General features: G+C 42.0%; 2 protein-coding genes across 2 annotated transcripts; one reads left to right on the top strand and one right to left on the bottom strand.

Moving 5' to 3' along the window:
* Positions 1 to 380: 380 nt before the first annotated feature.
* LOC113681678 (uncharacterized) lies at positions 381 to 6,777 on the bottom strand. Its single transcript, XM_027198786.2, has 3 exons — positions 6,387 to 6,777; positions 5,919 to 6,027; positions 381 to 1,581 (listed from the first exon to the last, which is right to left on the bottom strand). The coding sequence occupies exons 1-3, from the start codon at positions 6,735 to 6,737 to the stop codon at positions 1,160 to 1,162; spliced, it is 882 nt and encodes a 293-aa protein (XP_027054587.2). The 5' UTR covers positions 6,738 to 6,777; the 3' UTR covers positions 381 to 1,159.
* A 1,731-nt stretch (positions 6,778 to 8,508) lies between these two features.
* Positions 8,509 to 14,627, top strand: LOC113681672 (tetratricopeptide repeat protein 16). The gene is made up of 11 exons (XM_027198781.2): positions 8,509 to 8,966; positions 9,574 to 9,909; positions 10,029 to 10,158; positions 10,510 to 10,623; positions 11,116 to 11,216; positions 11,490 to 11,648; positions 12,085 to 12,173; positions 12,267 to 12,511; positions 13,125 to 13,332; positions 13,516 to 13,655; positions 14,006 to 14,627. Exons 1-11 carry the CDS (start codon positions 8,644 to 8,646, stop codon positions 14,180 to 14,182), a joined length of 2,022 nt encoding a protein of 673 aa, XP_027054582.2. The 5' UTR covers positions 8,509 to 8,643; the 3' UTR covers positions 14,183 to 14,627.
* The last annotated feature ends 716 nt before the right edge of the window (positions 14,628 to 15,343 follow it).

Genomic DNA, 15,343 nt, shown 5'->3' with positions numbered 1-15,343 from the left:
TCCCAATGGTTTGTTTGGTCTGACTCAGAAGTGAACGCTAACAGCCGAAAAGGTTTGTTCATTTTATTTCGAACACGGGTTTAGCTCTGTTAATCATTACGACTTTCTGTCTTTTACCCAAATAAAAGGCTGTGCCCAGGGTAACGCTTCAATTGTACTTCGAGGAGCTGACCAGAACCAGCAACGAATGTGGAATTCCCTCCTTGATCAGCCATACTATCTCTAGGTAAGGATCGCCTTCGCTTCTAAATCAATTTTATTATAGCAATACTGTAGACTAAGGCCTCTTACGTCGGCATTAGTACAAATAGACAATGATAGAGAAGCAGAGGATACGCGACGAGGGTAAGAGACTATGAACTGACGAGTGGTAATCCGTAGATTGCAGGTCAGCGCTTTATTAAAAAGTTCAGATAATATCGAAAAAGCTGAATACACTCTGATTTGTCAGCGAGGATCGCGTCATATTACCTGTTTGATTTTTTGATGAGGTGTGGCGTAGAGAGTAGATGGTTCAGCGTAGTATTAGAAAAAATTGCAATTGTCTTCTATCTCAACTATCATGAACGCATTAGTTTCTACGTCGCATGGATTTTTGTCGCCATACCAATGGCAGCTTTAAGGCCTGCTTATATGGAGGAAGAGGACCACAGGTAGGTGAGGTAACCCGCCTAGGCGGTTTTCCCGGTCTGCCAGGTAGGGTAACCCTGTTAGCCGGGGACGCGATTTGCCATTTAAACGTCTAAAGGTTGGGTAACCGCGTAGCCAGGGTCGCATTCATGATACATTTACAAGCGCGCTGAAAACCTCACCCCGGGATCCTAGGGTTGTAAGATTGTACATAAACGTGGGCTATTTTTCGACCACGACTTGGTGGCTTACCTCACCTACATGGGGTGTCCCACCTTCATGTAAACAAGCCCTTATTGTCTGTAATAGACAGCTGCTTGTACACAGTGCATTTAAGTAAATTATTTTCAGTCTTCTGTTTCTTAGCTTGTTTTTTCGAGCTAAAAGCTTTCTGAAAAAGTGAAAAATGCGCGAGGGGAAAACTTCATTCTGAAAAACAAAAGTCTTGATAGCGTTAACTTCTCATATGATTCTCATTCCCTGGTGCACGTTTCGTGCTTTCATATCGTCCTCATTCATTTGTTCCATATCATAAGCTGAACAAATAAATGACCTTCATGCAGGATGGTCCAGGGTTGTTATTGCCTTCGTAAATGTCAGTTAGGTCCTCCAAAAACCACACCTGATATTCTTGACCAGCGGCTACCACCAGTGGAGTGGTGAATTTTAGCATCAGTTCAGGGGAATCCTTTGAAAATCCAAAGAGCTTGTAAGCATGAGCTCTCTGATCTTCTGGGTAAACAACGTTTTTATCTTTATCTGTGAGAATGGTTCCGATGTTCGAATGACAACCCCAGTTAGCTTTTTGCTTAATCCCACAACCCACAGAACCAGAGATGTGAACAAGCCTTATAAAATAGATTTTACCGGCCAAAGGTGTGTAGAATAATCCCGGTCTATCGCTTAATCCATACATGCAAACATTGTAAGGTAGTTCAACCAGCCATTTCTCTACGAGAAAGGAAAATAATGATGATAAGGACATATTACTACCTCATCAAACATGCACCTGTTCTGAAATGTCTTGCGATTATTCAAGTTCCCTTAGCTCAATTTGTCGCTTTTACGTAAGTGCCTCAGTAGCCGTTCAACCTTTGATGATATATTCTACTTTTTCTGATAGTCATGTCCATGTGAGAACATTTAAAGAACAACGTGTTGAACATCTCATAATAATGGCATCCTCGTCTCGGAGAGGCGATGGTCAGCGCATCAGTGTTGGTGGGCTCTTGAGTGGCTCAAAAGCCCGATTCTTGAGTGGCAATCTTTGTTGCAGCTGGAACAGATGTAATTGGTGGCCTCTTGATCTGATCTTTGACGTTTCTTTCTCGTCCCCCTCTTGATAGTCGCCTCGGCCCTGGCCTTCATCTCAGCCCTGTGAGCCCCGTCCTTCACACCCCGACGCCAGGCTTTCCGGTCTGTCGCAAGGATCTCCCAGGTGTTGGGGATGATTTCAGTGAGTTGCAGGTCACGCTTGCAAACGTCCTTGAAGCGAAGGAGTGGTCGGCCCGTGCGTCGGACGCCCTCTCGCAGTATCCCATAAAGGATTTGTCTTGGCAAGCGACCGGGGTCCATACGGTGTACATGGCCAAGCCACCGTAAGCGTCTTTGGATGAGTAGTGTAGAGATGCTAGGCATGTCGGCTCGCCCAAGGACCTCGGTGTTGGGGACTCTGTCCTGCCATTTGATCAGGAGGAGACGCCGAAGGCAGCGGAGGTGGAACCCGTTGAGCCGCTTCTCTTGTCTGGCGTATGTGGGCCATGACTCGCTACCATAGAGGAGTGTGGAAAGGACACAAGATTGGTAGACTTGCAGTTTGGTCCTCGCGCTCAGCAGGTCATTGCTCCACACTCTTTTGTTGAGTTTGGCCATTACTCCCGCTGCCTTGGCAATCCTTGAGCTGATCTCGACGTCTAGTGATGCCTTGTTTGACACTGTGGACCCTAGGTAAGTAAAAGAGTCCACCACCTCCAGTTCAGTATTGTCGATTGTAATGACGGGAGGTGTCAGTGCATCTTGGGCAAGGATGTTCGTCTTCTTTAGGCTGATGGTAAGGCCGAACTCTTTGCAGGCGTGAGACAGCTTATCGACTAAGCGTTGGAGGCCTGCCTCGCTGTGAGATGCCAGGGCAGCATCATCTGCGAACAGCAGCTCGCGGATGAGCACCTCAAAGGTCTTCGTTTTGGCGCGGAGCCTGGCAATGTTGAAGAGCTTGCCGTCTGCCCTTGTCCGAATGTATACACCGTCCGAGGAATCGGCAAAGGCATACTGGAGTAACATCGAGAAGAAAATCCCGAACAGAGTTGGTGCCAGAACACAGCCCTGTTTTACTCCACTTCTGACTGGGAAGGCATCCGAGGTGGCTCCATCAAAGCAGACGGTGCTCTGCATGTCCTCGTGGAAGGCGGCGATGATGGCAAGGAGTTTCGGTGGGCAGCCGATCTTCTGAAGGATCTGGAAGAGCCCGCTTCGACTTACCAGGTCAAAGGCTTTGGTCAGGTCCACGAAAGCGAGGAACAATGGTTGCTGCTGCTCACGACACTTCTCCTGTAGCTGGCGGAGGGAGAAGATCATGTCCACTGTGGACCTGGCGGCTCTGAACCCACATTGGGATTCTGGGTAAACTCGTGAAGCAAGACTCTGCAGACGACTTAGAGTGACACGCGCAAAGACTTTGCCTACAGTGCTGAGAAGCGAGATGCCGCGATAGTTATTACAATCGCTTCGGTCACCCTTGTTTTTGTAGATGGTGACTATACTTGCATCTCTCATGTCTTGTGGGATGTGCCCTTCCACCCAGCATTGGCAGAGGAGCTCGTGAAGCGGCTGGAGGATGGAAGGCTTGCCGTGCTTTAGGACTTCTGATGGTATGCCGTCCTTCCCTGGCGCCTTGCCGCAGGCAAGGTTGTCGAGGGCTTTGCTGAGCTCCTCCAGTGTGGGCATCTCGTCAAGCTCCTCCATGACTGGTAATCTGGGCAAGGCATCAAGGGCAGCGTCAGTCACGATGTTCTGGGTCGAGTAGAGCTCGAGATAGTGCTCGACCCAGCGCTGCAGCTGCTTGCTCTGGTCGGTGATGACTTCACCAGACTTTGCTTTGAGCGGTGCTGTCTTGATGCTCGTAGGGCCAGTAGCTGTCTTGATCCCCTCATACATCCCTCTAATGTGACCACAGTCGGCAGCTGTCTGGATCTTGGCGCACAGGGTCTGCCAGTACTTGTTGGCACAGCGGCGGGCGGTCTGCTGGGCCTTGCTCTTAGCTGCTCTCAGAGCGTCGCGTGTGCTGTGGCAAGGGTTCTGCTTGTAAGCCAGGAGGGCTATCCTTTTGGCTTCCGTGACTGGCTGCATTTCTTTCCAGTGCGCCTCGAACCAGTCAGCATTCTTGTGTGCTTTTCTTCCGAACGCAGACATGGCCGAGTCGTAAATAGCATCCCGGAGGTGACACCATTTGGCATCCGCGACATCGGTTGTAGGCTGGTTAGCAAGTTTTTCCTGAAGGGTCTCGACGAAGCTCTGAGCCTTGGCTAGGTCGGCAGTAGCGCAGGTGTTGATGCGGGGGCGACCCTTTGTCTTGGCGTGGTGGATCTTACAAGGCTTCAGCCTGATCTTGCTGCCAACAAGGGAGTGATCTGTGTCACAGTCTGCGCTGTGGTAGCTTCGCGTGTGGAGGACGCTGCTGAGGTCAGCTCTCCTGGTAATGACAAGGTCAAGCTGGTGCCAGTGGCGTGACCGGGGGTGTCTCCAAGAAACTTTGTGCAGCTCCTTGCACTTGAAGTAGGTGTTGGTGATGCAGAGGCCACGATTGTAGCAGAGTTCCAACAGTCTCTGCCCATTCTCATTTAACTTGCCAACACCGAAATGGCCGAGACAGGCGGGCCATGCTTGCCAGTCGGAACCAGTGCGTGCGTTGAAGTCACCTAGCAGGTATACGCTTTCGGAGCGGGGTATTTGGGACACTGTTTCCTCCAGGTCTTCGTAAAACTGATCTTTGGCTTCTGTGCTGGATGTGAGGGTCGGGGCGTAAACAGACATGAAGTTGACAAACCCTGTAGGTGTCTTCATGCGGAGGACTAGGATTCTTTCGCTGCCTCCAATCGGCGTTTCTGTGGTGGCGAGCAGCGAGTTCCTCACAGCAAAACCTACTCCATGCAGCCTCGGCTTGTCCTGGGACAAGCCTTGCCAAAAGAAGGTTTAGTCAGATTCCCTAAGAGAGCCGCTGTCGGCCAGCCGAGTCTCCTGGAGACAGGCAACGTCGATGTTAAGCCGTGTCAGTTCCTTGTTGATGATGGCGGTCTTGCGGGAGTCGTCTATCTGTTGAAGATCAGCAGAGAGACCAGGGCACATAGTACGAACGTTCCAGCTTGCGATGCGAAGAGCTGGAGTCTTCGTTAATGTTTTCTTTTTGCCTGGTGCAAAGTTGTGACTCGCTTGTCGGGGAAGGTCCCCTAAGCCCTACGCACCCAGTAGAGCAGGCGAGCCATGGCGGGGCAGCACCTTACTGGCTGGGGGCTGCCCAGCTTGAGGCGGGCGGTAGCTGCCCAGTGAAGCTACGAGGGCTTCTCCCACCGTCGGATGATACCCCTGGCGCTCCAACCTACGCCAATCGGTCAGGAGCTTAGAACCGGTGAACTGCCTCATCCCGTGTTGTGCCGGAATCTTGCAAAGAACCGCTGGAGTGACCTCTCCAGTTTGCGCTGAAAGCCTGGGCGGGTTAGAATGGAGACGCTGGGTTGCCCACACTTCAGTGTCCCCCTCTCGGTTCCGCTGGCTGAGTCCAAGGGAAAGGGTGAACCTTTACAATTTGGAGCCAGTTTCACTGCAGGAGCTGCCGGAAGGTAGTGCTGTGCATCTGCCTTTCGCCTTAGGGGCTCCACTCCGGATTTAACCTCGAGGTTTACTCCTGAAGCTTTTCCTGCTATCAGGTATAGCCACAAAGCAGTGGAGGTTTGAAATCAGGGTTTTCCCTCCCCTAGATGGGTTGCCTTCACCGCGGCTAAAGAGCCCCATCTACCCTGAAGTAGTAGTGATGCAGTGTAAACATCACCCCCTCACGTGGTTTAGCCCGCCAGCTGAGGCGGTGTGCCGGGGTGTGGCGCTTGGAGCCAGCACGAGAGAGATTTAGGAGATGGATGAGGACCAGTGTGCCCGTCCACCCTACCAAGTAGGATGCAGCTGCCAGACAACAAAGGTACTACCTCTATCCAGAGCCCCCTACACCCCATCTCATAAACTAATTGCTGAAAAAAAGAAAGGACAACACTGCGGCTTAAGCAGACCTCATTTAAACTCACCACAATATCTGCCAGAGTAATTTGGAAGACACTCACACCAGAAATGTTCGAGGTAATACAAAGCTCGACAGCTGCCGTTATTCTGACAGGGGTTCGATAAACATGGAGTCTGTGAAGAAACATTTGAAGCTTTGTTGTGCTTTCTTTATTTAAATATTTGCTTTTGGTGCGGAAGTTTTTTTTCTGATGTATTCAGTATTTTGCTTCTTCTCATGTTCGAATTGAAATAATTCAATCGACCACGTATGGAACCACGCAAATTGTATAGCGAGGCTATACAATTATCACATGAAAATATTTCGCCACTGACCCGTTCGATCAAGTCAGAGTACCGTATTCAAAATTGTTTTTTTGAAGTGGTTAATGTTATCTTACCGCAGCGATTGCCGAATCATGAAATTAAGGGAAGTCATTATCATTACTGTAATAAATAAAACTTATAAAAAAGCAAAATGGCGTATGCGATACCTTGGCACTGTAGTGATTAAAGTGTTGACTTGGTTTAAAGCTGTCAGAAGCGTTATACTTGTCTGTGGGAAGCAGCTCACAAACATAGTTACCATTGATATCAGGCTTAGCAGCAAGGTTTGTTGAGAAACATCGCTTTTCTCTTAGACAATAAAGCAGACAAACTCTTCGATCCTTGACATGAATGGATTCAAGCTCAGGTACATCAAGAATGTGAAAAAGATGGTCGATAAAATGAGCGAAACGAAAACGCGAATCACGCTGAAGACTTCTGGAAGATGACGCCTCTTTATGGAGAGTTACTGTACATACCAACATAATATGCGGGAAAGTTAACCACGTACTATACATTTTAAAAATTGAAAGTGGGGGTGGGACCGTTATTATTAATTCATAACTACTCGATATTTAAATCAACAACTATATTTTGCACATAACTAAATTTGATATGGCAATTTCTAGAGCTTTCTGTCTCTGATGATTTATAAAACAAAGGATTACTTTATAATAGATAACACATACAACGCATGATTTATATATCCGAGTAACATATATAGCGAAGTTAGACATGTATTACACATTTTGAATTTTGAATGTGAGTTAAGACTGTAACACCGTTATTATTAATTCATGACTGCTTGAGGTTTATTGTGGAAGTGTCTCTATTTTCTCAGTTACAATAGCATTGGATGAATTGCCAAAACTTTCTGTTTTTAATAATTGATAAAAATCGAACGGATAATGTCGAGGGAGGGAGGATGACCAATGCAACATTTATTCAGGACATTGTTTAGCTTTCTCTAGCCCAGAAGGAAGGAGTGCCCAGGTGCTTTATGAGCAAGAAAAATCCGGCTCGAGTACTCCTCGGGCAAAGTAATTGAAAGGCCGGGTTTGTTTTTCTTTCATTCGCATTACTCTTCTTCGACTGAGTGCTTGAGAGTGTTTTAATATAAATAGAACTTCTTTAAAACAGTATTAAAAACATAGTCATGCTACGCATGCAGCAGTTATTCTTATTCCTTCTTAAGAATGTGTGGGTTGGTTATAAACTGTTTATAATTTCTCGCAAAGTTATTTTCTTCATTAAAAATTAATTGAAAAATCCTTTCTTTTCCCTGTTATTTGCGAACTGTTTTCTTCTATTTGTTCAACTCCTGACACCCCTAACATTACTGCATATTCTACATACTGTTCACCCTCCATCCCCTTTAGTGCTGACTAGGAGAATTTGTTCAAGAATGGAAAGCACTTCAAGTTGTGGATCACTTGCCTAATTCTCTTTAGCGTAATATTTAATTCATGTATGGTACTAGGAGGAGAGGTAAGACGCTAGTAACTCCTAGGTTTAAAAAGTTCTGTCTTATTTAATTTGTGGACTTGAAACATAATTTCTCCCTTATATATCTGGGACACCGCTGTACCTTTCTTTTCTAAGTGATTAGAATGCTCTCATATTTTGATTTTGTATCCTGACTCAAGAAGAAAGTTGGACCTCCGAAGTGAAAGTGGACGTTGAAAATGGCACTTAAGAGTCGAAATCTGAAAAAAGGAAGGTCGACCATGTAAGTCGAAGGTAAACATGTAGCAACTAATGAATGAAAGTCGTCAAAGGTTGGGAAAAAAAAAGCTCCGAACTCCGAAATCGAATGTTCGAAATCCGAAATCTGAAGTCAGAAATTGGAAGTGCGAAGCCGGAAGTCGAAAAATGAAAAGTCGATAGACGCACTCCAAAATCGAATGTCCTAGATCCGAACTGCATGGCTGAAGTTGGAAATTAGAAATCCAAAAACAAAAGTCAGAAAATTAAAAGTCGACAGACGGAAATAAAACTCCAGACTCCGAAATTGAGTCGATACAAATGTCAAAGCATTAATTCAAGACTACCGTACGGATTCTGTTTTCATCGATTGCTTTTTTCTCATGGGAGGAATAACATTGGGACAGATAGATTGCTCTTAACCTTTGAAAACTAATAAAAGGTTTCGTAATTTTCCCAAAAAGTGCTTTTTCATTGTGAAATGGTGAAATTAAAGTCGGCTCCTTCCAGAAGAAATTATCACAGGGAATCGGACAAAGACGCGAGGGACTAAGTAATTTACCTGAGCCAGCGATATATATGAACACCGTTACGTTTCCATTGAGACACAACAAACATGGCGTCTGGCTTGGCGGAAATACTAAGTTAACAATTTAAGTGTGAATTTATCAACGTTGTGATTCCACAAAAGAAAAAGAGCAGCAACAGTAGATACAGAAAATGCCAATTGATGCACCAGTCAGACTTTCTTCAGAAAATGAAAATGGAAATGCAGAGGAAAAAAGCGATGTTCCCTCTCTTCAAACTGCTCTTATAAAATTTGTTGAACCACACTCAGAATCGGACGAAAACAATGGCGAAGAGCCTTCGCCTCTTAGCCGCGAGGTTACCAAAGAAATACGGAAGAGAAGGAAGACTATAGTTAATTCGTTTCGACTGGCAGAGCTAGTTCCAACTACGAACACTCCTCACTCAAATTACCGGAGAAAGTCGATTGTTGTGTTAACAACAGAAACTGTCATAGACGCCAAAGCTGAACAACAGTAAGTATACGTTCTGTTTTGAAATTTTAAATGTCTTCAGCGGTGAGAAGTGTTAAATTAAAGTGATATCAATTATAGATCTTAAAATCGATCATTTTAAGTCTGTTAAACATAAAGGCATCCCACCATTTTGGAGTACTTAGTACTTTTATGACCACGTATGGCTGTAAACATTAAAACTTGATAGATTACCTTCCCTTTTTTTTTTTTACTATTTTCGTCTATATCTGTAGAATCGTCCTATCTTTCCCTGGTACAAAAGTGGTTAGAAAACGTTTGTTCAATTTTTTTTTGTGTAAAATTAAAGTTGACCACTGAGATCCTCTAAAAAAAGGGTTTACTGACTGTTATTTTCAAGACATGTACTTGTATTTAATTATTTTTATCTTTCTTACTTGGGTTTTATTTCCTTGTAGATTATTTTAGAAGAGGTCTTTTTATATCTATAAGGCATTATGTCTGTCTATTCTTATCTCTTGTTAGTTGAATTTTGTATTTTTACTGGAGAGGATATTTTCAATCCCTTTTGTTTAGCTACATGCAGGCGATACACATTTTTTTTATTGTGACAGGTAGTGATTTATCTCTTTTGCTATTTTTATTGCAGTTTCACTGAAGGCCTAACATTTGCTGAATTAGAAGATCATAACCAAGCCATAACATCCTACAATAAAGCTATTTCTCTGAAGCCAGACATTGTGAAAAATTATATTGCAAGAGGGGAGAGTTACTTACAGATCTGTGACTTTCAGTCAGCAATTTTAAACTTTAAAAAAGCATGTATATTGGATCCAGATAATGATTTGACTTATTCTAGATTAGCATTCCTTTACTTTTTACAAGGACAATGTTTATTTGATGAAAAACTTTACAGTGAAGCATTGGAATCATTTTCTAGAGCAGCTGAGATGAAACCTGAGGTGATTGGTTATCACACAAGGAGGTGAGAGACTTAATCCTGGGTACTAATATACTTAATGATGATGATGTTACTCATTCATGACCATTGAAATTGTACTTTACCTTTTTTTTTTTTAAATTATTATTATTATTATTTTACAGTGTGGCTTGCTTGGCTGCTCTTCAAAGACATGGAGAATGTTTAGCACTTGTTAATAAACGACTTGAAGAAGAAACTGAGAACCCAGACCTTTTCATCATGAGAGCCAGACTTCATGAACTGTTCCGTAATGTGAGCAATTGTCTAAATCAAAGGCTTGAACTTGTGTCTTAAAAATTCAAATGTTCTCCTTGAGAGAGAAATGTATTGTTTTCTAGTTCCTCAATCAGTCAAGTCATATCTCAGTGTGAACACAACCATAGAATCTTTATTGATGATTTTATTCACAGTTTTTAACTTTGTGAAGTGATTTTAGAACACATTACATACTGTACAATAACAGTTTTTCATTATGGGATTAATTCAATCTATAAAAATTTGATGTAAAATGTTAAACTGTTTGTGGTTAGAAACTTAGATTGTCATCCTTTTATCTGGTAGAGATTTTCTCTTTCTAACAAATGGTTTTACCATATTTTGTAGTCAACTCTTTGCTACTATGATGTCAAAGATGCACTTGCACTAGCTCCAGATAACACAGAAGCTAAAACTCTTATGGCATCACTTGAAAAGAGGGCAAAGGACAGCAGACAACAGGTAAGTATGGCTAATACCAACAGTAATGTGGCATTATTTAGTCTCAACTTGAAAGTGTTACAATTAGAAAAGTTTACAAATGGGATAAGAGAGATTGTAAATTTTGAGCTTGGTGAAGAAATGGAGAAATATGTTTTTTGCCTTATCATGAGCAAGGGAAAATAAAAAATTCTAAGTTCCCATTAGGAATCAAACCTCAGACCCTCAGATTCTGCACTCCAGTGCTCTACCACTGGGCCACAGAGACTCTATGTTGATCAAGTTTAGTTGTTCTCTCATGACCTTTTTTAATTTTCTTATCAAATCTTCAATTTTACGTATAATTTTGATATTCTATTACCGAGTAGCTGCTCTAATTATTGTTTGGTGCAAGAAAATTATTGGATCAATATATCAGATATTGGTACATGTATTCATTTCTTGGTTAGCTTTTATAAGATTCCAACAAAATTTTGTCTCTGACTTAGAGATATTTTTTCTGGTCTGTAATAGGCCATACAGTTACATTTGGTTGGTAAGGTAAAAGAGGCTCTCTCCAAAATCTCCATTGCTATTGAAACTAATCCATCCATGGCAGAATTCCACGTCTTTCGGTAAGTGCACAATATACTGTTTTTCAAAAAAACCTTATTGAAATTAGAGACACTTCACCATACAGTCAATTAATTTAGCAGTACCACAATCAGTCAGCCAACAGTTCAGTGAATCACTCAGGGAGTCAGTCAGTTGGTCAGAGTTACAGTGTAGATGCTTTGATTACATTACTGTTAGGGTGGTACGCCCTGTACTCTGTGCAGTGTGTGTTCAGTATGGAGCCCTCTCTTGATTTCCTTGTATTCCAAGATGACATGTGTGTATTTCTTTAGTGGCAGTCTTCATAGAAGGATGTCTGATTTCAATGCTGCTATAGATGATTATCTACTAGCCATGGATAAAACTGATCACGAGGAATCAAATGAGACATACAAGGAGGCACAGAGACAGTTACTTCTCTGTTATAATGACTTTGCTGTGGAATGCTTCAGGTAAGAAAAATAAGGGTCAGGGTTTGACAGAAAAATTTTTTTTCCTGCCTGATTATGGTGTTTTTCACCATTGATGCAAGGCCCCTCTTTAGTGTTACAGCTGCCAAATAGAGAGATAAATTCATTTTCATTGTTAGATTAGAATTATGTTTGAACCCAGATTGTGATTGAAATGGCAAAGTTTACAGTTTACTCAAAATTTTCTGGTAGCCAAGTAAAATGGTCGTTTAGATACTAGCATCCTCAATAAAACAGTCAATGAGGCAAAGCTACACGTATAAAAAGCCTTGAAAACTCGCAAAAACATCACATGTAGATCTGATATATCTTGAGTACATGTAAAAGCAAATTTTGTGGAGCTTTTACTTGAAATTTCTGGTGCATTAATAATTTGTTAATTAATTAATTGACTTATGCATTTTATTTTGGTTTTTAGGAAAGAATTCTATGATGAAGCAGTTGTTCTTCTGAACAAAGCGATTAAAGGGGAGAAAAAAGAAAAAGGACTGTATATCAACAGAGGAGGTATGTAAACTTTACTTTACCTAACATGTACAAAATGTGTTATTTATTTAGCAGCAAATTTTCAATGTCCATTTTCCTTTATCTTCTCTTTAGATTGTTTCTTCCGGCTGAATGAGTTGCACTTTGCTCTTTCCGACTACCAGCAAGCACTGGAGATGGACAACAGTGATTGGTCCGTGAGATGCCGACTGTCGATTGTTTATAATGAGTTTGGTATACTGGAGTATTACGACAGACATTATTTGGAGGCTATTGATCATCTTACCACGTGTATCCGCTACAACCCCCGCATTGGAGCTTACTACCTGTCACGCGCCAGGGCCCGGTACATGATCGAGGTATGGTACAAGATGAAATTCCTCAATTTCATGATGTATGAAAAGAAATCCGCCATGTAAACTCACAGGCTGGAATTACAGAACAGTAGCTTTGACACGTTACGGTGCACCTTCGCAATTAAACGCATTTAACTCGAATTTTCTCTTATCGCCATGAGTGAGTGTTGAATCCAAAGTCCAGCGTTGCAGGCGGAAATTTACTTCCGTCATTGTTACTAAGGGGTACGGTGAAAATTAAACGGGGGGCAGATGCCCAATTTAGATCACATTCAACCGCTGTTTGGGGGGGGGGGGGGGGGAGAGGGTGAGAATGACGCAGTTCATGGATGTGAATGCAGCACCAGGAGTAAACTGCGTTGGTGAATGAAGTTTTGGAATCGTGAGTGGATTAAAAAACTTACTATGAAGTGAAAAATTTGTAACTTATGTGGCTGCTTTCAATTTGTTGTTACTTTACTTCAAGTGACCTTTAAAGAAGTTTGAAACCGAAACAATCACTTTACCTCACCTTCATATCTGCCTTCTTTGCTCTGTGTGTTTCATGTAATAATTATGTTAATCCACGCCGATTAACATAACGAAAATAATCACATGTTTGTTTGTTTGTGTGTAGGATTTGGACGGAGCTCGGTATGATGTTCTTATTTCACTATCTTTGGATCCAGAAAACAAAGAGGTTGTCTCCATATTTTCGCGCCTTTTTCCTGGGAGATCAATCACTGACGTCATGAAGAGTCACATGGGAATAACAGCGGCGCGTCAGGCCGAGGCTTCCATCAGAGAAACAAACAGCTATCAAGAGCTGTCTCAGCATGCTACAGGTACGACACAGATGAACTAAATTAGCGTCTAGGTTGTAAGAGCGCTTTAGATCCACTAAACACTTCTCTCTCAGATTGAGGATTAAAATTGAGTACGTAAGCGGGCCTGATTTACATATCTTGCCGAGTAAGGAAATATTAAATAATAATTGTTTTTATATTAATGTTTATCTAATACGACAGGTGCGAAGAATTCAGAGACAGCTGCCAGATTTAGTGGCAAATCAATTCTCCCTCCAATTCGTGGCTCGGTATTCCCTGAAATGCGAGTTTGTATGGAGGAACAGGATTTCCACATCAATATTATAAAGGGGAAGAAAAAGGTAGATAAATTTTTATAACCACAAGTTGCATGCCAACTAATGACAAATAGCAAAGACTGTTCATATAAATACTTCTTTTAAAATAAATTGTTGTAATTTGATTTTTTTTCTGTATGAACAGCGAAATTTTATGCGAACTATGCTGGTTTGAAATAATGGTGGCGAAGTTTTCGAATACACCGTGTCAGGAAATAATCAGTGATAGGAATATGTTTACTTCTTATGAGTAGAGAACTAAGGTATTTCAAACATGAGTGACAAAGGAACATCTTGCAAGCTTTTGTTCGTGAGGATCCTTCTGACTGCTGATTAAGAAGTATCGTTTTAATTTTGTTGTCCATCACTTCCAGGCTACGAAAATGGTACATAAGGCTCTTAGTACTCGCCAAGATCTGACATTCAGAGGTCCAAGAGTCCAGTCCACATTGGATAGTTTAACAATCCCAACAGAAAGAAGTGTAGTGAAGTTCGATGGGCTGTCTGATAAGAGAACAAAAGATCAGAAGGCTTTGGCTTATCTTGCTTAATAACTTGGTCAAAGAGATTGAGGTGTCATGGAGAAAAAGAAAGAATGATCAGGAAAATTACAGAACTAGAATAATCAAGACAACTATGGTTGAACTGTTTTATGACTGGAAATGGCGTTTGAGTCAGAAATATAGCTTTAAGACGATATTTTTATTAAAAAATAGTTTTTGTTTTTGGTCTTCTGTGGATCAGTTCAGTATCTGAAAAATACCAAATAACCTTTCAAATGTCAATTTTCAAGAAGTTCAAATGTATATCATTGAGACACTATTTATTATACCAAAATGTAATTATGTACATAGTTTGGAAAAAAGTTATTGATTAAGACATTGTAACGTATTTTTGTTTGAGCAAATTTTTAAGGAAAACGGCTTGGCCTCTTTCCGGATGAGTTTCAGTGCCGCGATGAACCCAAGAAAATGTGGTTCTAATGGAATACCCTAATATTTGAGACATTTAAATCTATTTTGGCGGTAACGGACCGTTATATGCATGATTCTTCACCCAAGAATAGACGTACTTAAATTGTATGGGTAGAAAATGACATTTAGCTTCAATCCTTGAGTTAGCGCATCACTTCGAATTCAAATGAACGTCCCTTTTATCAGCCAAAATTTAATATTAGCTTTTCTTTCCCCTACTCATCACCTTTCCTTCCCCACACTGTAATCACAGAGACTGTCAAACACAAAGGATACATATGTGTAGTAATGGTCTCGTCCGACTTAGGGTATTGATACCGTACTTGTTTCAGGCGGTAAAAATGTAGAGTTTAAGTTATGTAAGTGACGGCGTTGTGTGTGTTTGAGGAATTGAACTGATCGTTTGCATAATTTCCACCTTTATTTTCATCGAGCACTCAAAACAACTATTAGCCGTACAGGATGATGGAGTTTGGAAACAACCTGTTTGAGAATCATCTGTAACGCCATTGAAAGCCAACAATTGTTAACGGTTGTTCGAGGGGTGGATAACGCTATCCTGTGGATAAATCTGTACTCAGTGGATTACGCAGTGAATGGCGATTTACTTGTTGGAAAAGTTTATATGTCCTTCGAGTGACTTGGCCCTGCCTATTGTAAATTAATACACAGCTGAGTTTTTGTTTGCGCACAAGCGCTGCATGACTAAACGCTGTCATATCCGGCTCCCCGTTTGAA

Source organism: Pocillopora damicornis, chromosome 4 (assembly GCF_964200805.1).
Source record: "Pocillopora damicornis chromosome 4, jaPocDami1.2, whole genome shotgun sequence".
Lineage (NCBI taxonomy): Eukaryota > Metazoa > Cnidaria > Anthozoa > Scleractinia > Pocilloporidae > Pocillopora > Pocillopora damicornis.
This window is presented reverse-complemented; position numbering and strand designations above follow the sequence as displayed.

Coding starts and splice junctions, on each gene's coding strand:
- LOC113681678 (XM_027198786.2), bottom strand. CDS start 6,737: ATGTATAGTACGTGGTTAACTTTCCCGCATATTATGTTGGTATGTACA. Junction 6,028..6,386: donor TTAATCACTACAGTGCCAAG/GTATCGCATACG, acceptor GTTTCTTCACAG/ACTCCATGTTTATCGAACCC. Junction 1,582..5,918: donor TTACTCTGGCAGATATTGTG/GTGAGTTTAAAT, acceptor CCTTTCTCGTAG/AGAAATGGCTGGTTGAACTA.
- LOC113681672 (XM_027198781.2), top strand. CDS start 8,644: ATGCCAATTGATGCACCAGTCAGACTTTCTTCAGAAAATGAAAATGGA. Junction 11,649..12,084: donor TTTGCTGTGGAATGCTTCAG/GTAAGAAAAATA, acceptor TTTGGTTTTTAG/GAAAGAATTCTATGATGAAG. Junction 12,512..13,124: donor GGGCCCGGTACATGATCGAG/GTATGGTACAAG, acceptor GTTTGTGTGTAG/GATTTGGACGGAGCTCGGTA.